General features: G+C 26.2%; 1 protein-coding gene and 2 long non-coding RNA genes across 5 annotated transcripts in view; 1 reads left to right on the top strand and 2 right to left on the bottom strand.

Annotated features, from left to right (window-relative positions):
• LOC101237030 (MATH and LRR domain-containing protein PFE0570w) overlaps window positions 1-15210 on the top strand; it is a 31464-nt gene extending 16254 nt beyond the window's left edge. Inside the window, exons 6-12 of one of the 2 annotated variants that reach the window (XM_065816697.1) lie at window positions 483-590; window positions 689-770; window positions 1545-1647; window positions 1720-1855; window positions 1935-2052; window positions 14184-14293; window positions 14769-15210. In XM_065816697.1, coding sequence (XP_065672769.1) covers window positions 483-590; window positions 689-770; window positions 1545-1647; window positions 1720-1855; window positions 1935-2052; window positions 14184-14293; window positions 14769-14841 — 730 coding nt within the window. In that variant the 3' untranslated portion in view covers window positions 14842-15210. The remainder of the gene's footprint in view (window positions 1-482; window positions 591-688; window positions 771-1544; window positions 1648-1719; window positions 1856-1934; window positions 2053-14183; window positions 14294-14768) is intronic. The other variant, XM_065816698.1, reaches the window with a different exon arrangement.
• On the bottom strand, window positions 3425-4360 carry LOC136090305 (uncharacterized). Its single transcript, XR_010643328.1, has 3 exons — window positions 4233-4360; window positions 3998-4113; window positions 3425-3527 (listed from the first exon to the last, which is right to left on the bottom strand). It is a non-coding gene; the product is annotated as an uncharacterized LOC136090305 (long non-coding RNA).
• On the bottom strand, window positions 5165-5732 carry LOC136090306 (uncharacterized). Of its 2 annotated transcripts, XR_010643330.1 has the most exons (3): window positions 5666-5732; window positions 5415-5502; window positions 5165-5227 (listed from the first exon to the last, which is right to left on the bottom strand). It is a non-coding gene; the product is annotated as an uncharacterized LOC136090306 (long non-coding RNA). The 2 variants fall into 2 exon arrangements; XR_010643329.1 differs by having other exon boundaries at window positions 5165-5502.
• Window positions 15211-15501: the final 291 nt, after the last annotated feature.

The raw sequence follows: 15501 nt of genomic DNA, 5'->3' as shown, positions 1-15501 counted from the left end.
ATAAAATAAAAATAAATCATAAAAATAAACAAAGGACAATAAAAAATTTGTTGTAAAATTTAAAGGTAAAAAAAAGTAAAATGTATTTAAAAACATAGTCGTCAAAAATGAAAATTTTTGTAAACAATGATTTTTTTCGAAAATACTCGAATAGAAATTTATAAATATTTTATTCATTCCGACGTTACGAAAAAACTCGGAAACGAGAAATAATAATTTATCGTTTCCGAATTTTTCAGTTTTTATCGAAAATTTCTTGAAATTTCTCGTAAACCGGAATTTTATGCGACAAAGTCCGGACACTAATTATTGTTATCACAATGTGTTATCAAAATCCAATCAAAATGATTTTTGATATTTTAAAATCATATTTTAAATATGACAAATCATTTTGGTTGCAAGTTGTTTAATTGCTTTTTTGTTGCAACATCTTATAGCAAATGTAAAACATTTCAGTTGCAAGTTATTTGTTTTTTTATTAGCTCTTTCGCAACATCATGTAGTAAGTGTAAAACGGTGCATTCAGTTGCATTTTACTCTGAACTTATGCATCAAATTTCGAATGTTGCTGGATATTTGCATTTATATGGGTATAAATACATTTTATATAAGTAAATTATTTTATATAATCAAATATGATCTTTGTTAATATATTAGTATTTATATTGTATATATTATGTCTTTGTAGATGCAAGCCTTTTGATTTGATTCTCTCTGATTCGGTGGTGACACTTAATTGCTTTAAATGTATCAAGGATAACTTTCTGCAGGTAAATGATAAACTAATTAAAAATTAAAAAAACCTTTGATAATAAGGTGTCTCATGAAATTCTAAAACTTTGAAAATTAATGATAAGTAAACAGGTCAACATAAAAATGGTTTATTTCTATGCACTCCATATTTTTGAAAAACAATGGGTTTACAGAAGGTTATATATACACCAGGTGGATATTAAGCAATCCTAAGTATTTGTCTTCTTTTTTATATATGTACAGGTTTTTTTAACATTCATAAAACTTTTTTCTTAAGTTTTTTTATTTTGTTGTACCAGTAAAATTTGATTGTAATTTAATTGAATATTTTTTTATTAGAATAAATCTTGGTTTTGCAACTTACAAATGTTATATGCACAATTTTTTTATAGTTGTTACTTTATTTTTATAATTGACAGCATTTGGTTTATTTTCTTTTTGTTGTTTAATATTTTAAAAGATAATTTGGCACTGTTTGTATACATTAAAATGTATCCCATTAATGCTAGGCTACATTTAGCCTTGCTAAGCTGGCATTAGTTTTCCAAATGTGCAAAGTTTTCCCAACAAAATGCAGATATTAAAGCGAGTTAAAATAGTTTTTCATGAATGAAATTGTATTAATACAATACAATAACAATATAATAGTGATATTATGTATAGTTTATGAAATTGCATTAATGTAATGCAATAACAATATAATAGTGGTATCTATAACATTGATAAGTTTAAAATAATCATTAAAGCAAATAAAAAATTTTAAAGTTAAAGGTAATATTTAAATGTTTTAGGGAATTTCATATGGATCTCCTAGACATCATTGGTGTATATTTTGTCATGAAAAAATGGATATTGAAATTCCAACTGTACAATTTAATACTTTACAGCCAGCAGGTTTTTCCTTATTACCTAAGTTTTAAAGTTATTTTTAAAAGTAGTATTTTGACATCAATATATTTTTGCAAGTTGCAAGTGTGCTAGATACTAAAGTAAAAGCACCACCCAAGTTGAAAGTTGTTCGAGATCCTAGTATTAAAGATGGAGCACCTTTGCCAGAAAATGGAGCTTGTAAGCATTATAAAAAAAGCTACAGGTGGTTTAGGTGAGAAATTCTAGATATTTGAATTAACTTTTTTGCTATTAAATTTTATAATTGAAACAATTTTATATTTATTTTTTAGATTTCCATGTTGTGGTAAAATGTTTCCATGTGATAAATGTCATGAGGAAAGTTCTAATGATGGTCATGAAATGTTACTTGCAACTAAAATGTTGTGTGGCTTTTGTGCTAAGGAACAGGTTAATACTTTATCCAATTTCATTTTCATATTAAAAGATTTTTTACGTGTCTTTCTTTAATATGCATCTAATATCATAAATTTTTTGTCATGATTTTCTTAATTATACTAATTTTTTAATTATTTTCTTTGTAGTGCTTTTTTAAATCCTTTTCTACTATTAAAATTGAAAAAATATCAATCTAATTATAAAGAAATCATCTCAGTAATTAATATTAAGGTTGCAAGAATGATCGTTTTTCACTTGAATTCTCAAAATGCAAATTTTCTAACATAAGATATTAAACATGTAGAATAGGGTGTACCAGAAACATAATTTTTTTTTTTTAGTTGATACCTCTTAAGTTTTTCCCATTCTCTGAAGTCTCCTCTAGCTGAAAATAAATGAAAAAAGTGATATCTGTAAAATTTGAAAATTTTTTTTTAAATAAATGTCTATCATGTCAATATATGATTAATTTTTAAGAAGTTTTTTTTTTTTTTTTAATAAACCTATTCTTAGTAGAGTAATATTATTATTAGTCATCATACATTAGCCAAAAAATCACAAACATAAATAAATAAAAAAAAAAACTCAATAATATCCTCAATAAATTTAAGGGGATCAATCAGGTTGGAATAAGCTACAGATTGAATCATCCTTGTACAACATTGCAAGGAAATGTTGAGAAAAAAATGCATTTTGGCAAGAGGTAAATTGACGGAAATTTGAGGCAAAATACCTGAACTACTTTGTGCTGTATGGAACCAGATGAACATTCAGATAAAATACCTGAATTATAATAAACCTATCCTTAAGTAGAAGTAGTACCTGAACCTGAACCAGTTCAGGTTCAGGTAAAATACCTAAACCTGAACCAGTTCAAGTTCAGGTATTTTACCTGAATGTTCGTCTGGTTCCATACGGCACAAAGTAATTCAGGTATTTTGCCTGAAAAGAGTAAATGTTCAGTAAAATTCCATATCGCGATTATAAACTATCTTGGTTTAGGCGTAAATTCGATATTAGTTTTTATGCCAAATTGTGATTATAAATGAACTCGGTTTAGACATAAAAATGATATTTGATTTTCAGACAGTCAATATACTTAAATTTATAATTAATACAAGTTTATGCTTAACAATTCAATATAAAAAATAATAATTAAAATATAATTGTTTCGGCAAAAGTTTTTGTCTAAGGTAAAGGGACAAGTCACTGGCTCCTCTCGATAGATGCATTTCATCTTGGTAACCTAACACAGTATGTTGCAAAAAGTACAATATGTGGCTACATTGTTCCGCATACTCCATGTTCATTAAAAAATAAAGTTTAATTAATATGTCCACAGCATAAGATATACATCCGTTGACAGGAACAGCTCAACACTCTGTGAGTATAAATAATTGTTTGACACTGCAATGAGTATCCAAAGCTATGACTAAAGGATGCTTGTGAGTAAGACTTTGAATCACAACTTCCATCGGAGTTGATACCTATTTAGATGCAGTATAGAAATTAAAATAAGTCATTAAAAAATGTAATTTTGATACATAATAAATATAAATATCAGCACATACAACTTAGAACTAATACTATATTTACTATATTTAAAAACTAAACATACAGTAGAATCCTGTTAACTTGGACACTGGATAAGTCGGACAGATTTTCAATTCCCCTTGAACTCTCCCTATATATGTAGAGAAAGTTCAATGAGAATTGAAAATCTGTATACCGGTATCTCGGTATACTGAGAACTTTGCTTAACACGGACATTCTCAGAATATTTATGTATTCCCCTTCCCTTGAGAGTCTGACTCTCAACGGGGCATTTTTCTGTATAGCAATGTTAATAACATGCAAAGTTATTAAATATATATTATTGTGCATATTACTACAAACTTAATATTATACTTAATATGTATAAATTTATATCTATTAGAAATTTATTATTCCAATATACCGGATAAAATTGAATGAAATGTTCTGCAACTTCAGCAGCTGATGCACAACTTTTATTCTTTGATGGCACTTTAATTATAAAGGGGAGTAATAAGAATGCAAAATCCATTTCAATTCCTGTTTCAAAAAAACAAATAATTTTTGTTAGTGAAATCCTTTTATTAATTTATAAATTATTATAATGATTTTAAATATCAAATACACCCTGCCATATTGTTTTTTTAACACTTAGATACCTATAGAAGGGTTGTCTTGCATATCAAGCTCACCATCAAATTTGTTTTTTGCCTTGCCCAAGAGATAACATGTGGCGTTATTTGCTCCCAATGAGCCAAAAAATCATTTGACTCTGGAAAATTGCAACAGTAATCCTTTTGAAACTAAGATAAGAATATGGTATAAGACTGCTAGTAAAATCGTTTTCTTTAATTTTACTTCAGCAAAACTAAGAATACTTTAGCAAAACCTTTAAGACAAAAAAATATTTAAAAATTACAAGATCATCTTGTAACTTTTATGTATCTTGTAATTCAAAAGATGTATCATTTAACTCATAAAAGATACATCTTAGATGTATTTTGTATGAATTACAATACATTTAATTTTTGTGATTGAATAATTTTAAATATTTATTGGTGAAAGGTTTTAATGATAATAAGGTGATTTTTATTCTTACATGTATGGCTAGATCTTTTAGTGGCGGAAATGTTTTGAGTAAATCTTCAAATGTTGGCCTACAATTCACAATCCATTTTCGACGAGAGCATGAAGTTTTTTCCATATAGTCCAACTTTCTTTCATACCCTAAGTCATCAAACCAACTCTCTCTATCACTATCTTTATCTAACTCTCAACAAGTATATATTATTTATAGCACAATGAATTTAAAAAACTATTTTTCAATATTTATATAAATTTAAAATGTTTATTTTAGCTAGATTTATTAGCTGATTGTTTATATGCTTTATTTGGAAAATTAATTTCAATACTGAGTATTAAGTAAGTGTGTTAATTAAACAAAGAAAGAGTTTATGAAAAATATACTTAATATTAAAATACCGGGCGAGTGGAATTCTTCTGCTAAAACAATAACTCTCTTTCGACGAGCTTGTACATAAACACCAACATGTTTTCGTATAGTTTTCAGTCTCTCTTCTATGTGGCCATGAGGAGTGACCTTCCTTTTCTTATTACCCACTACATACTCTGTATATGGGCTATAATAGTTTTCCTACAAAAATATTTTTTTGAAAAATTAGATTTTATCACCCCATAGACAACTCAACTTATAATTGACAAATTGTGAAGATACTACTACTAATAATAATTATTCCTTGACTGAAGTGGCCCCTTTGGCCTTAGGGAGAGAAAAAAAGGAAGGTAAAAAAAAATTAATAAAATGTCTCTAATAGTCTCACATATCCAAGTTTTCCACCAGAATGTAGCTTTTGAAAGGCAGTGATAATAGCTTTTGCAAGATTAGATTTGGTTTTTGTGGAAGGATACCTAAAACATATATATTTAAGAAAATACTTGTATTGCCAAATTTATATTAAGCAAATGTTTGATAAATTTTCATAAATAGCTTTATAAATAATTTTTATTAAACAAAACTTTTCAGTGTTATTTCAATAGTTCCTTAATATTACGGAAATAAACATAAACTTACATATTTCCAACTCTATGGACCATTGAGTTAACAACAATGTGGATCATATCTTGACACCTTTTAGTAGTGCACCCGTAGAATCATATTCTGCCAAAACAAGCTTACCTGTTTGATGTAGGGTAGTTTGCGGTAGTGGTGTAGTGGTAAAGCGCTCGCTTCATAAGCGGGAGGTTCGGAGTTCGATCCCCACCACGTCCCTGGTAGTAGCGCTTAACTTGTTTCTCCGCGCAGCGGCCTTGTTTGTCAAGGTTCGTGTTTCGGAGTTATAGAGTTGAGAGAGGGTTATAACCACTATTAAGTAGCCTCCTCATCTGTAGTGGCTTTATCGGCCTTAAGGAGGTAAATAACAAAAAAAAAAAAAAATGTTCATCAAGCAAACTACGTATGTTCTACATAAAAAAAAAATCTTCATTTGTATAAGTTGAAAGTTTAGTTGTTTTTTTTTTATTATAAAAGGAATTTATTGCTGCAAAAAATGTGGGGGAATCCTGGCTTATTACCGTTATATATATATATTTATATACATTTATTGTTTTGGACAAGTTATATGGGTTATAAATACTTATACCTTTAGTTTAGCAAACTACTTATATTATTTTTAGCAACTCAATAATAAGCTTTTCTTTAACTTCTATCTTAAGAATTTACAATTAAACAAAATATACAAATTATTTAAAAATGAAAAATCATTTTAATACATTGCAATGATACAAATAGTGATGTAAAATAATATGCTCGTATATACATGTAGGTTTTAAACAATGAACAGTATCAAAAGGTTTATATTCTGCTAAGTCACTTGCTCTCAAGCATATACACTCTGAATCAAGTGAACAACAATACGATAGAGTTAGATCACAATACATGTGGACATGCCACTTAAGTCCAATAAAATAAATTACATTTTGATGAACATATATTTGTTCAATTTTAACAAATGACGGTTCACCTTCATAACTAATAGAGTGAAGTACAGACATCTTAGTTTGGTACTTTTGACCAAAAATGACTACTTTTTCAGTCATAAACACATCTATTTTTTCACCAATAAGAGGTTAAATTAATGACTTATGCCTAATATCTGATGATGAAATCATTGTATCATTTCCAACATCTGAAATCCCTTTTAATGAACATCTAGTCATCCAAACAAAAGCATGAGAAAGTTGGTGTCTGCTTGAGAGAGAAAATGCTATATTTTTAAAGTTACAAATGATATGAGCAAGACGCTTAGTAAAGTTATGCTTTGCTTCAAACCGCATTACCATCATATATAAAAGTGGTCTGCTATTCTCTATTATAGTACCATAGTGAACCATTCTGTGATGTTTATATAAAAGTCTTTTATCAGGATAACATATTTTAAATAATTCATAATGCTCTGATACAAGATTTTTTAAGTACAAAACATGCGACAGTACAGAGTTTGGCAATAAAATAATTTCTGTCAGCTGCTTTAGCAATTGGTACAAACGCCATTTTAAATTATCTACTTTGTCAATAACATCAGCTAAAATACATGTATTTTAAATTAATAATCAAAATCAGCAAAAGCTCAGAAGCTTTAAATTATGTGGCGCAAAAATAACTTGACTTCAAACAGAATTACACCTTCCAATAAATCATGCATTATATCGGCTGAGTCATTACAAGCAGGATGGTAATAGTTCAAATTTTTTAAAGTTGATGGCCGCTTGATGCCACACTCTTTATATGAAATGATACCATTTTTAAGCTGCTCAATATGTTGCTCATATGATTGTTGTGCCCTCATTGTAGGAAAATACTCACAAAATACTTTTTGCATCTCATCCTGAGTTGCCATACACAAGTCACAAGCAAAGAAAGTACTGCTAAAATTTTCCATGTATCCAAGTATTGCATGCAGCCCTAAATTATCACCAACAATTTGTGTTAAAAAACAACAAATATTTATCTTTTTTCCTTCACAAAAAAAACTGTAAAACCCTCATCGTGTAAGTCTTTTAGTTGCTGAACAATAACTTCCATAACAGGATCAGTGGTGTACCGTTGAATGTCTTCCGAATGTGCTAAGGCCAACAAATTAATATTGCTTAACGCAGAATTTACAGCTGGTGGAAAGTTTTTTATTGTAAAATCAAATGCACCTAACTTGTGTATTCCAGTTTTAGATCCAAGCGGATTTGTTGCCTTTACCTCATCAAAATAAATCTGAATAAATACATGAATACTGTTAGGAAAATAATGTTTTGCATATGTTTTTAGCTGTCTACCATGCTTACCATCTAACCAATCTTCTGCTATATCATTTGCTGACTCATTGTCTCTTTTTAAAATTTTCCAAGTCTCAGGTTGTTTTAAAACCAATTTCAAGGTTTTCTCAATTGGTATAAGGTAAAATTTATTTTTCACACACACCTGCATTTGTTGCTTTGTTGATCTGTCTCGCTTAACATCCCACCGATCTCCTATTGAATGTGCTTCAGGTTCAACATAGAGAACTTTTACTTTAAGATAATTCAACAATTTATAATGAGTATCAATGCCCTTAAAAGGATTTTTCCCGGTGTTAAATTCTTTTGAAAGAGCATTATATGTTGCAGTACCACATCTGTATGTCTTTAACACAACGTTTGTCTTGGCAAGCAGATAATTAAAAATATCATTTAGCAACTCATTTAAACTATCCATTATGAACTGAGATGTGCTTAGAGAAATGGAACTAAAAGATTGCAAAGACATCAAAATTTTTAATGCTGCCTGTGAAACACCATACTCATCTACAATAGGTGCAACAAAAACTTCTTTTGCTACACTTTCTTTTGTTAAACTTTCAAAATATGAAACCTCATTGCAATCTTTGGCTAAGTATTCGTTTTCTGTATTTTGCATTGTAATATCTGAATGGTTAAAAACTTCTTTCAAAGTATCATGACACCTATGAGTTTTTGTAATGTGTTTACTTAACACTTTATAAAGTGTGAATGTGCGAATGCAACCATTAAGATTGCATCGTAAAAAACAAGGTTCAAACAACAGGTGCGTGTTTCTTAAATGATAAGTATAATCATTAGTGGTTTGAAAAAATTTTGTACACAAGTAACAACTCAGTTGTAACAAACCCTATAAAATATCATGTAAAATATAAAAATAATGTTCACTTTAATCATCATAATTTATATACAACTAAAAAAATATTTTTAATAAAAACTAAATAAATATTTTCTGCAGTCTATATTTTATTAAATAGTTAACTTTTTTTTCTTCAATTATGGCTTGAATTTTAATGGCCTGGCCCATCTTGATGCCCATCGCATGCAGCAATAATGCATTTAACTCCAAAAAAGCTAACGCATCAATTTCTTCACCTAAAATAATAATCAATAGTATATTTAGTATAAAAACTAAACATTTGTGTTTCAATAGAAACCTTTTTGTCTTTAAATACAGCTTATAATTATTTAATCAAATATATTTTGTAACAATTATTATAACCAACAATTTATTAAAATAGTAGGATTAGAGTAGATAGATGTGCATCTATTACTTATTTACTTTAATTTTTTACTTTTTTTACAAATTTAAACTTAGTTAAACTAAGTTAGACTTTGTAAATTTCATTGTATGTACATCTTTTTATTTATAAAGTTTTTAGATTATGCACATCACATACTACATAACTTTTATAATGAACACCATATAGAATGTGACGTGTAAACATCACATTCTATATGGTCTTTATTATAAAAGTTATGTAGTATGTGATGTGTATAATCTATAAACTTTTTTAAATAAAAAGATACACGTTATTAATAATATAAATATTGATATAGTATATCGATATGATAAATAATAAAAATATGTTTTGACATCTACACACGTGTATACATCTATATATATATCATACATATATATATATATATATATATATATATATATATATATATATATATATATATATATATATATATATATATATATATATATATATATATATATATATATAAAATTACATATATATATATATATATATATATATATAAAATTACATATATATATATATATATATATATATATATATATATTTTGTGGTTTGGATGGTTCTTCATAATGACATATAAATGCCCTTCCTTACGTTAACATGAAGCAGGTTGTACTGGATTACATGTTACCAGTAGCCTGCTAATGGTAACTTTACTTAAGACATAAGGATAATCTGACCTGATGGTACCGGTAAGTCCCTTTTCGATATTATTCTCGTTTGAGCTATTATGTTTATCATATATCATACATATACATACATCCATATATATATCATACATCCAGATATATCATGATGTATCATAATATGATATAGTAGTTTATATATAATATGATATACTATATTTTATATACTATGATATTTTATATCATAATATGATATAGTATAATATAATACGTGAATGAGATGTGTATATTATATACACATCTTTTTTACATACATTGGCAAAAAATATATACACATATATATGTATGTAATTGTAATGTATACATATGTAAATATACACATGTATATATACATAATGTATATATACATGTGTATATTTAAATATGTATATATACATACAATATACACATATGTATGTAAATATAATATATACATATGTAAATATACATATATAAATATGTAAATATACTATATACACATCTCTTATGTACGTTGGCAAAAAATATGAAAAGATAGCTTACTTTTAAGCTTTTCTGTAGCATCTATAGATATTCCTTTTGATAATAAATATTCTGCCAACTGTGACTCTGACAACTTTTTTATGCTCATTTTTAATAAAAAAATTTAAAATGAGAGAATGCAATCACATACAACCTCTAAAAACTCTACTCAACTTGTTTCTCCGCGCAGCGGCCTTGTTCCTCAAGGTTCGTGTTTCGGAGTTATAGAGTTGAGAGAGGGTTATAACCACTATTAAGTAGCCTCCTCATCTGTAGTGGCCTTCTCGGCCTTGAGGAGGTGAATAACAAACAAAAAAATAAGTTTAATGGTGATTGCTATTGGCGCGGAAAAATTATTTCGCATTTTCAGGCGATTTACTTGATGTTTTGGGTAAAGCACCTGAACGTTTTGGTAGAAAAATTCATGGAACTTCTTTTGCCTGAACATTTCAGGAATTTTATTCTAAGTGTTCAGCTGGTTTGCTAAAATACCTGAACCAATATGGTAATTTGCCTGAATGTTTGAATTAAATTGCCTGAATGTTGAGGTAAATTTGCCCACCTGAACCATTCTGGACAGAGTTAGCCTGAACTTTTTTAAGAGTGTAGTGACAACATTCTATTTCAAAAGAGATATACCAGGACTTCATTTCGGTTAGTCTGGAGCTTGGGAAAAGTACTTTTTTTATATTACTTAACAATAACAATTTATTCTTAAGGTTCATGGCAGATGCTTTATACCTGCTGACCCTGATGATGACTGAGATGGTAGCACAAAATATGAATGAGGAAGAGAAGAAGATGATAAAGATAAATTATATGATAGACAAGTCGACTTCAAAGAACTTGGCTGCCTTTAAATCAATAGCCAACAATGATGTTAAAAAGGATGTAAAGAAAATGTTGAAGAAGTTGGTCAAGTGTAATTTTCCTGAGCAGTTTCATATGGGAATACCAAAGCTACCAGTTATTAGCAGGTTAACAATGCTTGTAGGTCAACTACAAGCATCATTAACCTGCTAATAACCGGTAGTAATAAAAATTAAATATGAAGGTTGATGTATATTGTTCATTAACTAAAAGTTCAATATTTAAAATTATGGAACTAATTATTCACTGCTGTTATACTTTGAAGAATTAAAATGTGTGTATATGTATATTGTATATGTATAATGTTTTAATGTGTGTATATGTATATTGTATATGTATAATGTATTAATACATATACATATACATATACATATACATATACATATACATATACATATACATATATATATATATATATATATATATATATATATATATATATATATATATATATATATATATATATATATAGTGTGATGAATTAAAATAGAGTTTTTATGAGCTATATTTATAATTTAATAAATTAAAGCAATGTTTTTTTAAACATTTGCATGAAATTCATGTTTGTAAAATGTTTGTAGTGTATATTTGTTATATATATATATATATATATATATATATATATATATATATATATATATATATATATATATATATATATATATATATATATATATATAAACAGCTTTAAAATGTATTCTACAAAATAAAGTGCTCAATGAGCAATTATAAATTAGTAGAAAATCACTTAACAAAAATTTTTTTTCATTTGACATGAAATTTAATGAAACACAGTGTTAAATGAAAAAAAATTTTTGTCAAGTGATTTTCTACTTATTTATATATATATACATATATATACATATATATATATATATATATATATATATATATATATATATATATATATAATATATATATATATATATATATATATATATATATATATATATATATATATGTATATATATATTTATTTTTATTTATTAATAGTAATAACTTTAAGAGTTTAACTTTAATATAGTGTAATTTCAATATAATATATACTAGTTAGATACATACTAATATAATATTCTTATATGAATAAAATTGTTGAAATTGTTAAATAAAATATACTCTAATTACTAACAAACATTTATGGGTTAGTATAAGATCTGCATATAATGGGTCAGTTATGTGGTATTAAAGGATGACCATTAAGACTATGAAAATTCGTTTGCTGCAATGAATAATTTGGAAAGAAAAATTTATGAGTGAAAATTGTTTAGAAAAGAAGTTGTTATAAGAGTGATATATGGATATGTAAAATATTTATATTTTTAATATTCAACCAAAGCAGTAAAATAGATATTTTTTCAAATAAAATGTTTTTCAAAGTATTTATAGAATTTATAGCTTTAAATATTAACATAACAATGAACCAATGACAGCAAGTGTAACAGCAAATAATTCAGATAATTTTACATTATTAAAAGCAGCTTAGCATTTTAATGAAAATTGTAGAAGTTTATATATATCTTTATCAAAATGAATTTGAAAAACAATTTACAAACCATATTTTATGGTTTTGAACGATAAGTTAATTATTAATCAGTTAATGATTCTTTTAACGAAATAATTTGTAGAAGATGCCAGAAAGCATTCTAAATTTGATAAATATTAAGTTTGAAAATCTTAACCTAATAATGGATACAGTTTGTATATGTATAGTCGCATATAGGTGAGCACAAATGATCCAAATTACTTTGCATTTTTTTTAAATTGTACAAAAACTGAAATATATTGGAAATAATAGTTCATTCAATAGTTTTGTGATTTTGTTAGGGAATTGTCTAGATTAAGAAAAATAGTTTTCCAAATTTTCTTTATTCTTACTTTAAAAGGATTTTTCAGTTGAAACCTTTTTGCATTTATTTGCATCATCAGATATTGTTAAAAAGAATTTAATTAATTTTTTCATATTCAAATTTATTTTTGTTTTTCCATATTTTTTATTTGTTTGTTTTTGCTCTTTTTTAAAGTTCTAAAATTTTGAAAACCTTAAATCAGTTTAAGATTTTGAAAACCTTAAATCAGTTTAAGATTTTGAAAACCTTAAATCAGTTTAAGATTTTGAAAACCTTAAATCAGTTTAAGATTTTGAAAACCTTAAATCAGTTTAAGATTTTGAAAACCTTAAATCAGTTTAAGATTTTGAAAACCTTAAATCAGTTGAAGATTTTTTAGTTACTATGTTTAAGAGTTTACAATCTCTGTTTTGTTATAAAAACAACATCAAAATTGAAACCATAACAATTCCTGACAATAAATAGCGAACAAATCAATATTAATAACAATCCCTGACAATATATAGTTAAACAAATCATTATAAACAATTTTTTATTTTTCAGAATAATCTTTAAAAAATGAAAAAATTTTCGTTATTTATTAGCTTAAATATTTATTATTAACCATGTTAAAAATTTTAAAAATAAAATAAAAACACAAGAAATTTTTTGTCAAATTTTGTAAATCAAAGTCACTATTAAATTATAATCATTGTTTTATATCGAATTATCCCGCAAGATCTGAACAACAAATAAACACGTTACCCGCATATAAACGAAAGAAACCCGAAGTTAAAGGAGATTGGCCTTAAATCACCTGAGTAGAATTGAAGAATAAAATTTAAAGCAAACTTCTAAAAAAGAGTAGGCCTCAGTAAAATATTTATGGCAAAAATATCTTTTTTCCATTCTAACTCGTTATCTCTGACAGAAAAGAAAAAAAAATTTTATCAGCGAACCGTTAAACAGACAATTTATGGTTTCTATCATTGACCATAAATTAAGACACTCAAATATTTACTTAGAAAGTCTCAACCTGTGGTTTGAATGCATTATAAAAAAAATTGTTATATCCTTTTAGAAAATTTTCATTTCCAGTTATACCTGAGTTTTCTCGGTATATTTTTTTTTAGGCGTTTTCTAAGGAGAAACCATGCATCAGGTGTGGTTCCAATACTATGCGGAGCCGATCGTCTCATTGGGAAGGTGGGAAAGGATGCAGAAATGTTATTAAAATGGCGAGGTATTATTGAAAACATTTTGAAGATTATTTAAGTGAATATTGACTTTTAAATGAACACATTCGTGTTAAATATGGATTTATTAAAGGACACCTGTTTAACTTGATTGCTCTAAAAAAGGTTTTTTATAGCAATTTAATGCATATTGAAAATTATTTCCAAATTTAAAAAAAAAAATTATTTTTTTAAATTTGTTTCAATAATAAATCAATTCGATTCCCAATACATCCACCCACCCTTACTTTTCAAGTAGTAAGGATTTTTAGATTTTTACCATTACCAATCAAAGATATAAAAAAACTAAAATATCGTTTTCATGATTTTAATCTGTTTTAGTACTTTTTATATTGTAATTTAAAAGTTAAATTAAATATTTGTTTTTTTGTCCATAATTAAATCATTACTGTATGAAATTAAGTTTTTTGTCCACAATTAAATCATTACTGTATGAAATTAAAATTTACCTTTTTTTTAAAGAGGCGACAAACGTAAAACAGCAGGTCTTGGGAAGACTATTCCACGAAAACATGATGTACACAAGCCAAAATAGAAAAGTTTTACCAAATTTCAATTTTTTTTTTTCTGTAAAGTTCTTGATTAATTTATATAGCTATTTTTCAAACAGTCTTTTTAAATGTTTTTTCTACTAAAAATTTGTCTTCATTTTTCTTTACTTTTCATTTATATCAATTTTTCTTTATTATTTTTCTTTATGTATATCTTTATTAAAGAAACCTTTTTTTTGAATAAAAAAAAAAACATTAAATAAAAGCGTGTTTAAGCACTTTCGACTTTAAAGTAAAACATAATTTTTCATTATGAATTAAACTTTTAACCATGTAACATCATAACATTTAATGTCTTATCACTTCTAATACATTATGTATTACACTTAAATTGAAGTTTATACATAAAATTGTTTATTGTGTATTTGATATTTATTTTATAAAATTTTACTTAAAATATTGAAATCTAAATTTCATAGTGGTTGATTCCCCCTCTGATCTACCTAAAATCAACGGTAAAAATAATGAATACAGCGATTTTCGAAATACAGCGGTCACTCTCACCCATTTTACTTTCGCTAGACTTTTAAGTTTATTACTTTTTCTAACAAAATAATTAAAAGATCAAACTTTTTATTGAAACAATACTACTGTGTTTTTACGGCCAAAAAAAAATGAATTCGTTATTTTTAAAATTTATTAAC

Source organism: Hydra vulgaris, chromosome 13 (assembly GCF_038396675.1).
Source record: "Hydra vulgaris chromosome 13, alternate assembly HydraT2T_AEP".
NCBI lineage: Eukaryota > Metazoa > Cnidaria > Hydrozoa > Anthoathecata > Hydridae > Hydra > Hydra vulgaris.
Note: the sequence above shows the minus strand (reverse complement) of the source record. Positions and strands in the feature narration are given on the sequence as shown.